The 16101-nt window shown below is 39.5% G+C and overlaps 2 protein-coding genes across 4 annotated transcripts; one reads left to right on the top strand and one right to left on the bottom strand.

The window, feature by feature from the left end:
* The first annotated feature begins 229 nt into the window (after positions 1-229).
* Positions 230-3501, top strand: LOC128217511 (proton-coupled folate transporter-like). The gene is made up of 4 exons (XM_052924679.1): positions 230-1397; positions 1630-1713; positions 2706-2862; positions 3351-3501. The coding sequence occupies exons 1-4, from the start codon at positions 230-232 to the stop codon at positions 3415-3417; spliced, it is 1476 nt and encodes a 491-aa protein (XP_052780639.1). The 3' UTR covers positions 3418-3501.
* Positions 3502-3506: 5 nt separating this feature from the next.
* Positions 3507-13602, bottom strand: LOC128216432 (caveolin-1-like). 3 transcript variants are annotated; one of them, XM_052922998.1, is made up of 5 exons: positions 13521-13602; positions 12908-13138; positions 10759-10836; positions 10311-10445; positions 3511-3968 (listed from the first exon to the last, which is right to left on the bottom strand). In XM_052922998.1, exons 2-5 carry the CDS (start codon positions 13031-13033, stop codon positions 3840-3842), a joined length of 468 nt encoding a protein of 155 aa, XP_052778958.1. In that variant the 5' UTR covers positions 13034-13138; positions 13521-13602; the 3' UTR covers positions 3511-3839. The 3 variants fall into 3 exon arrangements, with proteins under 3 accessions (XP_052778959.1, XP_052778958.1, XP_052778957.1); XM_052922999.1 differs by lacking the exons at positions 12908-13138; positions 13521-13602 and adding an exon at positions 11689-11811 and having other exon boundaries at positions 3507-3968; XM_052922997.1 differs by lacking the exon at positions 13521-13602 and having other exon boundaries at positions 12908-13382.
* Between the last annotated feature and the right edge of the window lie 2499 nt (positions 13603-16101).

The raw sequence follows: 16101 nt of genomic DNA, 5'->3' as shown, positions 1-16101 counted from the left end.
TGAAAAAATAAGGATATGTAGCTTTTCGAATTATGACATTCATTTCGGGCAATTTTATTTCATTTTTTATTATTATAGAAGGCACATGTTCTATGAATAAGCTATTATATTGAGACAAATCACACGGACACAAAGGAGTAAACATTGAGTGAAACTGTGCATGTATTTTATGTCCGGTATGGGGTATAATATGGATAGTGGAATGATCGATTGATATGAATTCTTAATCATGGCCAGCAAGACCGAGGATGAACGGTTGCTTCCGGAAAAGGAAGATGTCACTGCGGTAAATATTATAAATGAAAATCGTTATTCCTTAGCAGGACAAGTGAATAGGGGGCGGTTTTATATTAGTCTCACCTTGGTCCTCCTTGTGTTCAAGGGCTGTGAGGGAATGGCGATGGCGACATTGAAACAGTTTGTGTACGCTTGGTGCGAAAACAACACTGTTCCTTCCACCGAGGCGCTCAACGAATCAAGAGAAGATTTGAACACTACCGACTGTGTTTCAGGAGAAACCGAAGCCCAGAAGCTGGCATCTTCGTGGGAGCTTTACCTGAATCTTCTAATCGCATTCTTTACATATTTCTCACTATCAATATTCGGGACTTTGTCGGACTATCTTGGACGGAAGACGTTCTTGTGTATCGCAATCGCCGGATTCGCCGTTCGGTGCTTGGTAATATCGGTGGTAATATATTATGGCTTACACATAGCGTGGGTGTTGCTTGCTAATGCAGTGGACGGGATCTGCGGGTCAAACTACATGATCAGTCTGATGACGTACACGTGTACAGCGGATATGACACACAGAGCGCACGAGCGCGTCTTCGCTTTAACTGTCATGGAAACTGTTATTGGTGTTGGCAAACTGACAACCGAGTTCGGGAACGGATATTTCATTCATAGGTTTGGGTTCCTCTACCCAATGCTAACTGCAGCATTTGGATGCATTGTAGGATTTTGCATAGCTATTACTTTTTTTCAAGACACGTATAAACGTAGTGAACACAAACACCGCGAAGAATCTCGTCTCCCATCTATTAAACAGTTGTGTAAAAACTATATTGGGTTTTACGTGCGGGATGGATCTTCTCAGGAGAGGGAGTCGTTTTTGCTGTGCATGTTAATATTTTTCATGAACGAGTTCACTATACAAGGTCGCTCCAATGCGCTGACGCTCTTCCAATTAAGCAGTCCGTTCTGCTGGTCTTCTGAGGTGCTAGGTTGGTACAGCGCTGCTTACATCGCCGTCACGATGGTAGCCGGCTGTCTCGTGCTGAAGATCTTCCAGCAGTGCTTTTCCGACCCCGTGATCGCGTGTATCGGGCTGCTGTCTGGAATAGGCTTTCTGGTGGTCACTGGCCTTGCCTCAGATACTCTGGAGGCTTTTCTTGGTACGTTGGTTAATTCTCAAATTGTTAAAAACATCAGTCGTTTAAACTAGTATTGCTGAATATAAAAGTATATAATATATTATGTTGTTTGTTTTTATGACATGTAAATGATCCACGTAAGTGTTTGCAAATCTGTACGCCGTATTTTTTTGTATTTTTTTTTTTTTGAGATGTTTAAACATCACGTTATTATACTGGCTATACATATAATTACCTATTTTTTTAATTGCAGCACTGGCCGTCGGCATCATGAGTATACTTCCTAAGTCAATTCTAAGGGGAATAGCTTCATCCCGGGCCTCAGAGAGTTTACAAGGTTTTTATACCATTCTTGACATGTATTATTATAAATGGCGGCTCCAATAATTAAGGCCGTTAAAGGGATTGTAACCTTTTTCGTATTAGAAAAAATGTCGGGTTTTAAAGGTCAATTAGCGTATCAAGATGATTAACACTACATAAAAATATATTATTATAATAAAAAAGCTAGTGGAAATAAGCAAATAGAACAAAATAAATTCCACCGACAGGAGGCGTCGTATCCGGGTACATGCACGTGTACTCTAGTCTTCACTCGGGGACATCTGTTGAACCACTGTAATCAGATACTACTGGAGGTGTTTGTGTTTATATATCAAAACAATTGCAAATTATGGCGTATTTCTTTTCAAATTGAAAAGAAAGTTTATGGGGCTATTTAAAATTATTTAAGAATGCAGATATCATTTTTGTTGCAAAACCGAGGTCAAATTGGTGTTATATGTACGGAAGAACCAGTGGTGTTCTTACAATCAAGATGCATTCTGTAAATCCCAGGTCGGTGGATAACATTGTACATTAAAAACCGGTCTTGTAAGTTGTAGCTTCGAGCTCAGGCTCGGCATGACATATCAAGAAGCTAGCCAGTAAGAATGCGGTAGTCGCTGGTCCTTCTAGAAGTGTTTTTCGTTTACTGACAGTCGATCTCTGGCGTTTATTCTTTAACTGTATTAATCGGTTTAGAAAGACTCTAATTGCAATATTTTAACTCCGACTCGGCTTGATCAGATTTCAAAGCCTGTTTTGATAAAAAAAATAATGTTGGACTGTTTTCAGGGTCAATTTTCAGCGGGACCAAAATGTAATGTTACACCGGACTAAACCCTTTGCTATATATCCTACATTGTGTACACACCGGTCTTACTGACTATTTTTGAGACCGGTGTGTACACATTGATATATCCTACTTTATTCAGCGAATATGTATATATGCCATAATTCCCGAAATCCAGTTGGTTCTTTACGGAATGAATGTCCTACATTTACCAGGTTCATTGTTTGCGGGTCTTGAGTCATCGGAGATGGTGTGTTCGGTGGTGGCCGGCCCTGCCGGCCTCTCAATTTATGCCGCTACGCTCAACAACGCCCGGGGGTTGGTGTTTTACGTGCTGGCCGGCGTCAACGGCCTCGCGCTCGTGTGCATGATGTAGGTTGGGTATACATGTTAAACTTAAAAGGGCGAGAGTGGTCTATCGTTACAGGTGTCCGAGCCTCGTCTAAGCGGTTGCGGGCTCGATCCACGAAATATGTACATTTTCATGGTCGATTAAAGTTAACTAAATCCTATACTGATTCTATATGCTATCAGCTTTCGTCACTTTCGAGCTAAAATTAAACATGAATGTCCCATGCTGCCAAACTCGTATTCCCTACTTTGATTTATTGTATGCATATATGTTTTTAGTATCAATATACATATCGCGATAATGTTAGACAGAAACTGTTTGGCGTATTGTTGAATATAAAAAATCTGTTGAATATAAACAATCTGTTTGGCGTATTGTTGAATATAAAAAATCTGTTTTGGCGTATTGTTGAATATAAAAAATCCGTTTGGCGTATTGTTGAATATAAAAATATCAAATAATACCATAGTGCTGGCATTGATATAAAAAAAACACTTAAATATTTCAGATATTTGACAAGACACTTAAAGAAGTATTCAGCAGATCTCAACTATTCGACATTGCAAACAACTTGATACATTGCAGGAACCCGAAGTATCATAATTTTATTTTTTCTGTATCATATAAAATTATATTGATACTACATGAACACGTATTTGTAAGAAAAAGTAAATGAACGCAGGTTATGTATCTAAAATTTGTTGACATGAAATATTTACAAATGTTACGTCTGTGTTTATGACTATGCATGAGAAATAAAGTACAGAAATTGCTATTATAGCTGACTATGTGGATTTAAAAAATCGAAATGAAAACAGACATGTATTATAATGAAAAAAAATGTACGACTGATAATAACAATACACATATATATATAATAGTATGTTCTAAATGTAGATGTATGTGAATGTACGCTGTCTGGCTTGCCATCAGCAATGTTTGTTCTCTTTGAAACACCAGTCGGGAAGACGTTCACTTTCGCTGTTTTTTCATGGCATTATTGTTTGGTCACTTGAACTCGAATGTTATAAAAGATGTACCCCATCGCCTCAAAGCAGGGACGGTAGAAAGCGTTGAGCATCGTCTGGAAAACTCGTCTCACGCAGTGAAGCTCGATAGCATAGGCCTGAAAATACACATATAGCATGTCAGTCAGGTAGGCCTGAAAATACACATATAACATGTCAGTCAGATAGGCCTGAAAATACACATATAACATGTCAGTCAGATAGGCCTGAAAGTACACATATAACATGTCAGTCAGATAGGCCTGAAAGTACACATATAACCTGTCAGTCAGGTAGGCGTGAAAGTACACATATAGCATGTCAGTCAGGTAGGCGTGAAAGTACACATATAGCATGTCAGTCAAGTAGGCGTGAAAGTACACACATAGCATGTCAGTCAGATAGGCCTGAAAAAACAACACATATAACCTGTCAGTCAGGTAGGCCTGAACGTACACATATAATATGTCAGTCAGGTAGGCGTGAAAGTACACATATAGCATCTCAGTCAGGTAGGCGTGAAAGTACACATATAACCTGTCAGTCAGGTAGGCGTGTAAGTACACACAGCATGTCGGTCAGGTAGGCCTGAAAGTTCACATATAACATGTCAGTCAGGTAGGCCTGAAAGTACACATATAACATGTCAGTCAGGTAGGCCTGAAAGTACACATATAACCTGTCAGTCAGGTAGGCGTGAAAGTACACATATAGCATGTCAGTCAAGTAGGCATGAAAGTACATACATAGCATGTCAGTCAGATTGGCCTGAAAAAACAACACATATAACATGTCAGTCAGGTAGGCCTGAAAGTACACATTTAACCTGTCAGTCAGGTAGGCGTGAAAGTACACATATAGCATGTCAGTCAGGTAGGCCTGAAAGTACACATATAACCTGTCAGTCAGGTAGGCGTGAAAGTACACATATAACCTGTCAGTCAGGTAGGCGTGAAAGTACACACATAGCATGTCAGTCAGGTAGGTCTGAAAGTTACACACATAGCATTCAGTCAGGTAGGCGTGAAAGTACACACATAGCATGTCAGTCAGGTAGGAGTGAAAGTAGACACATAGCATGTCAGTCAGGTAGGCCTGAAAGAACACACATAGCATGTCAGTCAGGTAGACCTGGAAGTACACACATAGCATGTCAGTCAGGTAGGCCTGATAGTAGAAACATAGCATTTCAGTCAGGTAGGCCTGAAAGTACACACATAGCATGTCAGTCAGGTAGGCCTGAAAGTCCACATATAACATGTCAGTCAGATAGGCCTGAAAGTACACATATAACATGTCAGTCAGGTAGGCGTGAAAGTACACATATAGCATGTCAGTCAGATAGGCGTGAAAATACACATATAACATGTCAGTCAGATAGGCCTGAAAATACACATATAACATGTCAGTCAGATAGGCCTGAAAGTACACATATAACATGTCAGTCAGATAGGCCTGAAAGTACACATATAACCTGTCAGTCAGGTAGGCGTGAAAGTACACATATAGCATGTCAGTCAGGTAGGCTTGAAAGTACACATATAGCATGTCAGTCAAGTAGGCGTGAAAGTACACACATAGCATGTCAGTCAGATAGGCCTGAAAAAACAACACATATAACCTGTCAGTCAGGTAGGCCTGAAAGTACACATATAACCTGTCAGTCAGGTAGGCGTGAAAGTACACATATAGCATCTCAGTCAGGTAGGCGTGAAAGTACACATATAACCTGTCAGTCAGGTAGGCGTGAAAGTACACACAGCATGTCAGTCAGGTAGGCCTGAAAGTTCAGATATAACATGTCAGTCAGGTAGGCCTGAAAGTACACATATAACATGTCAGTCAGGTAGGCCTGAAAGTACACATATAGCATGTCAGTCAGGTAGGCGTGCAAGTACACATATAGCATGTCAGTCAAATAGGCATGAGAGTACATACATAGCATGTCAGTCAGATAGGCCTGAAAAAACAACACATATAACATGTCAGTCAGGTAGGCCTGAAAGTACACATATAACCTGTCAGTCAGGTAGGCGTGAAAGTACACATATAGCATCTCAGTCAGGTAGGCGTGAAAGTACACATATAACCTGTCAGTCAGGTAGGCGTGAAAGTACACACAGCATGTCGGTCAGGTAGGCCTGAAAGTTCACATATAACATGTCAGTCAGGTAGGCCTGAAAGTACACATATAACATGTCAGTCAGGTAGGCCTGAAAGTACACATATAACCTGTCAGTCAGGTAGGCGTGAAAGTACACATATAGCATGTCAGTCAAGTAGGCATAAAAGTACATACATAGCATGTCAGTCAGATAGGCCTGAAAAAACAACACATATAACATGTTAGTCAGGTAGGCCTGAAAGTACACATTTAACCTGTCAGTCAGGTAGGCGTGAAAGTACACATATAGCATGTCAGTCAGGTAGGCCTGAAAGTACACATATAACCTGTCAGTCAGGTAGGCGTGAAAGTACACATATAACCTGTCAGTCAGGTAGGCGTGAAAGTACACACATAGCATGTCAGTCAGGTAGGTCTGAAAGTTACACACATAGCATTCAGTCAGGTAGGCGTGAAAGTACACACATAGCATGTCAGTCAGGTAGGAGTGAAAGTAGACACATAGCATGTCAGTCAGGTAGGCCTGAAAGAACACACATAGCATGTCAGTCAGGTAGACCTGGAAGTACACACATAGCATGTCAGTCAGGTAGGCCTGATAGTACAAACATAGCATTTCAGTCAGGTAGGCCTAAAAGTACACACATAGCATGTCAGTCAGGTAGGCCTGAAAGTACACATATAACATGTCAGTCAGATAGGCCTGAAAGTACACATATAACATGTCAGTCAGGTAGGCGTGAAAGTACACATATAGCATGTCAGTCAGATAGGCGTGAAAATACACATATAACATGTCAGTCAGATAGGCCTGAAAATACACATATAACATGTCAGTCAGATAGGCCTGAAACTACACATATAACATGTCAGTCAGATAGGCCTGAAAGTACACATATAACCTGTCAGTCAGGTAGGCGTGAAAGTACACATATAGCATGTCAGTCAGGTAGGCGTGAAAGTACACATATAGCATGTCAGTCAAGTAGGCGTGAAAGTACACACATAGCATGTCAGTCAGATAGGCCTGAAAAAACAACACATATAACCTGTCAGTCAGGTAGGCCTGAAAGTACACATATAACCTGTCAGTCAGGTAGGCGTGAGTGTACACATATAGCATCTCAGTCAGGTAGGCGTGAAAGTACACATATAACCTGTCAGTCAGGTAGGCGTGAAAGTACACACAGCATGTCAGTCAGGTAGGCCTGAAAGTTCACATATAACATGTCAGTCAGGTAGGCCTGAAAGTACACATATAACATGTCAGTCAGGTAGGCCTGAAAGTACACATATAACCTGTCAGTCAGGTAGGCGTGAAAGTACACATATAGCATGTCAGTCAAGTAGGCATGAGAGTACATACATAGCATGTCAGTCAGATAGGCCTGAAAAAACAACACATATAACATGTCAGTCAGGTAGGCCTGAAAGTACACATTTAACCTGTCAGTCAGGTAGGCGTGAAAGTACACATATAGCATGTCAGTCAGGTAGGCCTGAAAGTACACATATAACCTGTCAGTCAGGTAGGCGTGAAAGTACACATATAACCTGTCAGTCAGGTAGGCGTGAAAGTACACACATAGCATGTCAGTCAGGTAGGTCTGAAAGTTACACACATAGCATTCAGTCAGGTAGGCGTGAAAGTACACACATAGCATGTCAGTCAGGTAGGAGTGAAAGTAGACACATAGCATGTCAGTCAGGTAGGCCTGAAAGAACACACATAGCATGTCAGTCAGGTAGACCTGGAAGTACACACATAGCATGTCAGTCAGGTAGGCCTGATAGTAGAAACATAGCATTTCAGTCAGGTAGGCCTGAAAGTACACACATAGCATGTCAGTCAGGTAGGCCTGAAAGTACACATATAACATGTCAGTCAGATAGGCCTGAAAGTACACATATAACATGTCAGTCAGGTAGGCGTGAAAGTACACATATAGCATGTCAGTCAGATAGGCGTGAAAGTACACATATAGCATGTCAGTCAGGTAGGTCTGAAAGTACACACATAGCATGTTAGTCAGGTAGGCGTGAAAGTACACACATAGCATGTCAGTCACACATATTACATGTCAGTCAGATAGGCCTGAAAGTACACACATAGCATGTCAGTCACACATATTACATGTCAATCAGATAGGCCTGAAAGTACACACATAGCATGTCAGTAACACATATTACATGTCAATCAGATAGGCCTGAAAGTACACACATAGCATGTCAAGCACACATTTTACATGTCAATCAGATAGGCGTGAAAGTACACACATAGCATGTCAGTCACACATATTACATGTCAATCAGATAGGCCTGAAAGTATACACACATAGCATGTCAGTCACACATATTACATGTCAATTAGATAGGCCTGTCAGTCAGGTAGGCGTGAAAGTACACATATAGCATGTCAGTCAGGTAGGCGTGAAAGTACACATATAGCATGTCAGTCAAGTAGGCATGAAAGTACACACATAGCATGTCAGTCAGATAGGCCTGAAAAAACAACACATATAACATGTCAGTCAGGTAGGCCTGAAAGTACACATTTAACCTGTCAGTCAGGTAGACCTGAAAGTACACATATAACCTGTCAGTCAGGTAGGCCTGAAAGTACACATATAACCTGTCAGTCAGGTAGGCGTGAAAGTACACATATTGCATGTCAGTCAGGTAGGCGTGAAAGTACACATATTGCATGTCAGTCAGGTAGGCGTGAAAGTACACATATAACCTGTCAGTCAGGTAGGCGTGAAAGTACACACATAGCATGTCAGTCAGGTAGGCCTGAAAGTACACACATAGCATTCAGTCAGGTAGGCGTGAGAGTACACACATAGCATGTCAGTCAGGTAGGCGTGAAAGTACACACATAGCATGTCAGTCAGGTAGGCCTGAAAGAACACACATAGCATGTCAGTCAGGTAGGCCTGAAAGTACACACATAGCATGTCAGTCAGGTAGGCCTGAAAGTACAAACATAGCATGTCAGTCAGGTAGGCCTGAAAGTACAAACATAGCATTTCAGTCAGGTAGGCCTGAAATTACACACATAGCATGTCAGTCAGGTAGGCCTGAAAGTACACATATAACATGTCAGTCAGATAGGCCTGAAAGTACACATATAACATGTTAGTCAGGTAGGCGTGAAAGTACACATATAGCATGTCAGTCAGATAGGCGTGAAAGTACACATATAGCATGTCAGTCAGGTAGGTCTGAAAGTACACACATAGCATGTCAGTCAGGTAGGCCTGAAAGTACACACATAGCATGTCAGTCACACATATTACATGTCAGTCAGATAGGCGTGAAAGTACACACATAGCATGTCAGTCACACATATTACATGTCAATCAGATAGGCCTGAAAGTACACACATAGCATGTCAGTAACACATATTACATGTCAATCAGATAGGCGTGAAAGTACACACATAGCATGTCAGTCACACATATTACATGTCAATCAGATAGGCGTGAAAGTACACACATAGCATGTCAGTCACACATATATATGTCAATCAGATAGGCCTGAAAGTATACACACATAGCATGTCAGTCACACATATTACATGTCAATTAGATAGGCCTGAAAATACACATATTACATATCAGTCAGATAGGCCTGAAAGTTCACATATAACATATTAAACAGATCGGCCTGAAAATACACATATAAAATATCAATCAGATAAGCCTGAAAATACACATATAACATATCAGTCAGATAGGCCTGAAAGTTCACATATAACATATCAGTCAGATAGGCCTGAAAACACATATATAACATATCAGTCAGATAGGCCTGAAAATACACATATAAACTATCAGTCAGATTTCTTTGTATACGATAGAACCATATCATTTCAAGTTTGTTTGTTTTTTAAAAATGCAATGTTTGCTTGAATGTTTCTTTTCGCTGATGGGATCATTTTTAAGTTGTTATTCTGTGAATAAACAGAAAGTGAGTTGACGAATTTTCTTGTTTACTCTTACTGTCAGGATTGCTTTGGGAAGATCAGTTTACAAGTAAGGTTACGTTTAAGATGACCTTAATAGACTAAGTAAAATTCTCTAAGGTTCAGAACTGAGAACTATTCTATCTGACGTTACAAGCATTGTATTACTTGCAGTTGGACTTATACCATGCACGTCTTTTGGTTCAATAAGTGAGACGGTCATGTCTCTGCGAAGACAACTTTTCCTTCAGTGTTCATGGAAATCGCACTAAATGAGCCGAGAGACACGTGTAAAGTGTATGTCAACCTACTGACTTTAGTATTGCGAATTTACAAGTAATGAAAAGCTACAGGAATGTCAATCGTCACCTTGAGGTATGGTTCGCAGCACCAGATTGCGCAGAATGAGAGGAGGGCGAAGTGGATTCCCCAGTAGATGGCGAGGGGCAGCCCGCAGATCAGGGACGTGATCCGGTAACACCACAACTTCGTGTTCGTGAACAGCTGAAATCAAGAATTATGTAGAGACAGTCAGCCACTTGCATGAACCGCCATGCATTGATGGATAAAGTCAGACGTATCATAGTAAACGAGCTTATTTGAAACAGTAGTATAAATGAGGAGCTCGGATCATGAACTGTGTCATTTATAGGCTGGTGTATGCAAATATATTGCCTGCTATTAATCATACTGACGAATTATAATAAAAACAACAACAACAGATAAATAATTAAGAAATGGCCCAATTACCCTAAAATGAAATGATATTGAACCAATTATAGTGTGGTAAACCGTGTCAATAAGACACGCTAGTTACCTTGAAGGCCCACGTCCAGACAAAGTCGAATGAAAAGACGGTCTCATCCGGCTCCCCGAAGATATCATGGAACTGAACCTGAAATATATCAGTAGAGGTGCGTATAGCGACGGGCCTTAATACATAGAAATAATATATATATATATATTTTATTACTTTATTTATTTATATATATATTATTTCTATCAGGAACAGTATTCCCGGAATTATAATCGAGTGTATTACAAAATTTACATTTTCATTCATTGCTTGGTGTTATTTCTTGTCTGCAAATCTCTGCTTTTAATATCATTCGGAACACTTCTGCCACTTTCCATCGAATACAACCTCGGATGTAGATGGGCGGTTTGAATTTTTTTTAATGAAATAAGGTATATTAATTTTGTAACGTGCGACACCAAAGACGCAACAGATCCCTACAGGGAAAAACATGCTTTATCCTGAAATGAAATGAGTCTACAATTGTCAAAAATAATACAGAGTGTCCATTTCTTTTCGTTTGGTAAAGAAAATGACGCGAACGTTTGAATTCTAACAATAGGGAATCGGATGAATGGATAAATGAGGTGAAGTATGGTCGATTTTGGAAACTTGATACAGGTATCACAATTGAAATAATAATGGAAAGACTGGTGTTTTGACGCCTCAATTTATCAACGAAAGAAACGAATTTTGCATGCGCATGAATAGTGGATTTATTTTCAGTTCCAACGGTTCAGTTATTTCTTACAAATACGTGTTCCCAGTTGATAAATTTGATCAATTTTGCCAGACACCGTGACCATGGCAAGGATAGCGAGACATCAGTCGCATCATTATTTAAATTAAGCATACTAAATTGATGTTAGATAAACATCATAGCTTAATTTCTTGTTATTTTCCGTGTTATAGAAAATCGTGTAAGCGATGTCATTCCGTGCGTCCACCTACCCTGACGTGGTCGTGTAGGTGCTCGGGGTCACGTGCCTTAAGGTCTACGGCCGCACCTTTCGTAACATCCACTGTTGTCACTTTATCCTCACCTATCGTTAACTTAACTTCACTTTCAGCCATCTTGCTTATTAAATGTTATTACAATTATAGGTCTATATGTATTCTTAATTATATACGTTCAGACACACTTATTGATAGCGAAATATGAACACACTAATATAAAAGACGTAGAATGATTCTGAAATTCCTGGCGAACTTTCATTTCGCTAAACGACTACTTTTTAATAGTGTGCCCTCTCATTTCCCTTTTGACCTTTGACCATGTGCGTGTAAATGGTCGGGTTGAAACGGGCTGCTGGATATCATCCCCGATCTGTCAATAATTTCACGCCGGACCGTATCATTATCTCGGCCATACTTTTGGGGATGCCATTGTTGACATGTCAGATTGGTTGATGACGCTAATCAGAAAGGTGACAGCAATATTGTGAACTATACAAACACCCAAGTCTTCAGTGAATTTCTAAATTGCAGTTTTATAAAAGCATCGATGATGTTTATCATTATTCCCTCTATACGGAGTCTGTTCGTTAAATGGTATATTGATTGTTATAAAAGTAAATGCACAATTTCAATAAATATATAAAAAGGTGTTCGTCATTTCTTATGATGGTCTTGTAGTTGCAGATTTCAATTTATCCGTCTAGCCAAGTCAGGTTTAGGGCGTTATCTTGATTACGTCATCGACCACGTTAAACCGGGCCTTACAGGGTTCGATACTTCTAAAAGAAACTAATTGTAAGTCAGGTGAAAAAAAAGATATCTTAAAGGTATGTCTTAAAGCATGTCAACATGTGTTTTTACGCTGATAACTACGATGAGCTGATTACGTTCAATTATATAATGATATAAATGTGATTGGCATGAAGACATTGGAACATACCTCTACCTGTGCGTCTGTGTATTCGTGACTATACATGTGATACTAGTGCCAGGAATTGTTAATGCCTAGTTTATGTTAAGAACACATTGTGGAATTGCAAAAATTCACTTGCATTTGTATTAACATACATTGTATCAATTCCGAGCAATGTGTACACACTGATACACGAGCGCCTCGAATGCAATCGAACGAGCAGCAAGACAATATCCTATACTATATAATAGATTGGTCCTTAAGCGATTTTATACTACGAACGATTTTAACCATATGTACCTTCATGTTCTCGTGCAGCTGTTCTGGGTCACGTGCCTTCAGGTCTATCGCCTCCCCCTTCGTGACGTCACCTGTTGTCACGCGCTCTTCACCCACCGTCAAATGTATATCAGCGTTCGCTGCCATGACAGCCGATTTATAAAAAATGTAGGATCAAAAATATCACCGTTTCCTTTCAAAACCGTCTTTACAGTCCCACACAGTCCAGCCCGGATAGTCGTTTTGGTATAACTGAAGATTAGATTAGACCACAGCGATTTACGATTTTGACATTTTGTGACAAAATTAATCCATTTATCTATCCTAGGCAATACTTCAGAAAAATGAGGAGCTGGTCAGATACCACTCATGTATTCATCTATACACATATGATAACCAGCTGCGTTCATAGTTTACATGCTCAACAGGTTAACCCTTTAGAACATTATAAACATCTCTGTGTGCATGCTGACTTTAGTCTGTGCTCCAAGGACAAAGGAACTTGACTGTAGGTGTGGCAACTTATATTTGCTTACGAACTGATGCGTGCTGCTGTAATGAAATCAGAACAGAAACTATATAATAATCGGATTGTATTTGCATAAAATATTAAGAAAGGGAACGTTATATTTACACTGGCCCGGAGGAAGTGAAGCTTGAAAGTCTCGTATTCTATTGCTCTTTGTTCGCAGTAAGGTGATGGGTCGCGGGACACAGCGGTATTTTACACATACAGACGGAGCTATTTTAAGGACATCATGGCTTCGTCCCTTGGCCTTCACCCAACGTCTCTATACGAGTTTAGAATACAACCTACATTTTGTCCCAATGAAGTTGCAGATAGGCAATCATTATGTACTAGACTAAATCCATTCGGAGCTCCTCGGCCATTTTTATCGAAAACATTACAACCTCGTATGCATGCCGGTACACCAGTAAAGTAGTACGTATTTTTTTAATTAAATGTAGTGATTTTGCTTGTATTTATTGATCTTAGTTTAAATTGATTGCCAGTGAAGTGTATTTAGCAAAAATAATAAAGATTCCCAATAGTAAGTTATTAAGTTTAACTTTTAAATCGAACTACTACGCGATCTACTTGCAGCGGATTTAACATGTTAAACATATCGAATTCTGAGTATGTAAACCGTTTTAGTCATAAAGAATTTCATCGTTCGCGGGTTAAAATGAGTTTAAATGTTCACACACTGCAAGTCATCCGAAACACACTCACTCAACCACATTTAACGTTATCCATGTATCAGCCAATGAGGTTGAATTTCAAAGTCAGTTAGATGGCCTGAAGTAATTTCTTAATGATTAAGAAGGGCTCGTTCGTTACGCTTACTGTGCCCATCCTTATTCATTATAAATTTACTTGACGTCAGCTATTACCTATAGTGAATACTTGACTTACCCTCGGACTGCGCATAGGTACGGAATACTGCATCTGTGTGTTAGCAGCTGGTTTTCTCCCCCATTTAAAATCAATTAACATTGATTCCATAGAAACAAAAGTTGTATAGTATCTTTATTTTAATTATCCTCGGGCCGACTGCCAAATGCTATCATGTCGGTTATAAAAAGTAAACGAGTTCTTCAAACTTATCAATAACCATTAGTAAACCTTCTTATTCGGTCAAACATTTTATCAATTGCGTTAGCGTCGTCATTCTGACGTTGGCATTCCGACGTAGATTTGACGCTGAAATGTGGGGTTTGCCTAACGGTTGAACGTTATTTGACTTCTTGGCGGGTACCCGAGATACCGTTAAAAATGCATTAATATGGATTTGACAGGCGGAAAGTACTTAACAGGCGCCGGGCTGTGGGTCTGCCAATTTTCGAACTGACAGTTTTTGACCGAATTGCATGTTTTGTCTGGGAATGCATAATTATATTGTTTGTGTGTGTTAGGGTACCTAAATTCTAACCTACATTTCCGGCCAAAAATATCGCCTACCAGTCTTCCCAAAGTACTATACGCTTGTTGTTTTACAACTTAGCAGGCATGACGTCTTCATCTGGTTCCCCGACTGCTGTAAACAGGTTACAATGCCATATTTTGAACCCATTACTATACATCTTTAAGAGTAAGAAAATCGCGCTTTCTTCGCTAACTCCGCCCATCATTATGGTTTCTTACTCATTATGAAAAATGATTTAAAGTGTGTATACATAAGTAAAACGATAGTGTTATCATGTTATTGAATAATTTGACACTCAGTAAGGATGGGTCTGGGCACCAACATATAAATAATATCATCGCAATAGCGTCAAGAATTCTTGGTACTATGAAATTCAGTGATGAAATTTAAACTACACTGAAAAACACTTAACCACATATATTTGTCATATCTTCGTCCGCATCTAGAATACGGATCACTGCTTTTGAATAAGCGTGCCCAATATGAAACAGAAACGCTAGATACAATTCAATATGAAGCTGCTCGAAAAGTTACCGGTCTCACACGATCCGTATCAATAAACAATCTACTCAAAGAAATTGGCTGGGTGGCCCTCACTGTAATAGAAGAACAATCCAAAACCTGGCATTAGTATATAAACACAAACACAACATGTTTCCATCTTACCTCGAACAATTATTTCCACAAAGCGTGCAAACATTAAGTAACAACACGCACAATTTACGGAACTCAGAAAAGTTTCAAACGTTACCGAGAAGAACTCAAATTCATGCACAGTCTATACTTCCATCGGCATAGAGGCTGTGAAAAGATCTTGACATATCCGTTGAAGATGCAGTAGCATTGCCTGCGTTTAAAGGTAAAATGAAATCTATATATTCTGTTCCCAAAGTCCCTTCATTTTATATAGAAGGCGACAGATCCGCTTCAGTTAATCATGCCCGAATGTGTAATAATGATCCGCTTCAGTACATCATGCCCGAACGCGTAATAATTGCAGCAACTTGAATTCTGATTTTTAAAATAATGAAGTCGGTTTACTGCACAAAGGCGTCAATCATTCCTTCAATCTAGGCAATATCACCTACTGAATACCAATAAATAACTACACGGCTACAGTAATCTGAATGACGGACAGAATACATCCATTTTTCAAACATTTATTGTTGCTACTAAGCTTTAAAATAAATAGATAGATAGATAGATAATTCTTTATTTCCTCCTTTGAAGAATAGATTGAACATGGCATTACATAATACATATACATAGACCTATTTATAAGTGTGA

This window comes from Mya arenaria, chromosome 14, assembly GCF_026914265.1.
Source record: "Mya arenaria isolate MELC-2E11 chromosome 14, ASM2691426v1".
Taxonomy (NCBI): Eukaryota; Metazoa; Mollusca; class Bivalvia; order Myida; family Myidae; genus Mya; species Mya arenaria.
Note: the sequence above shows the minus strand (reverse complement) of the source record. Positions and strands in the feature narration are given on the sequence as shown.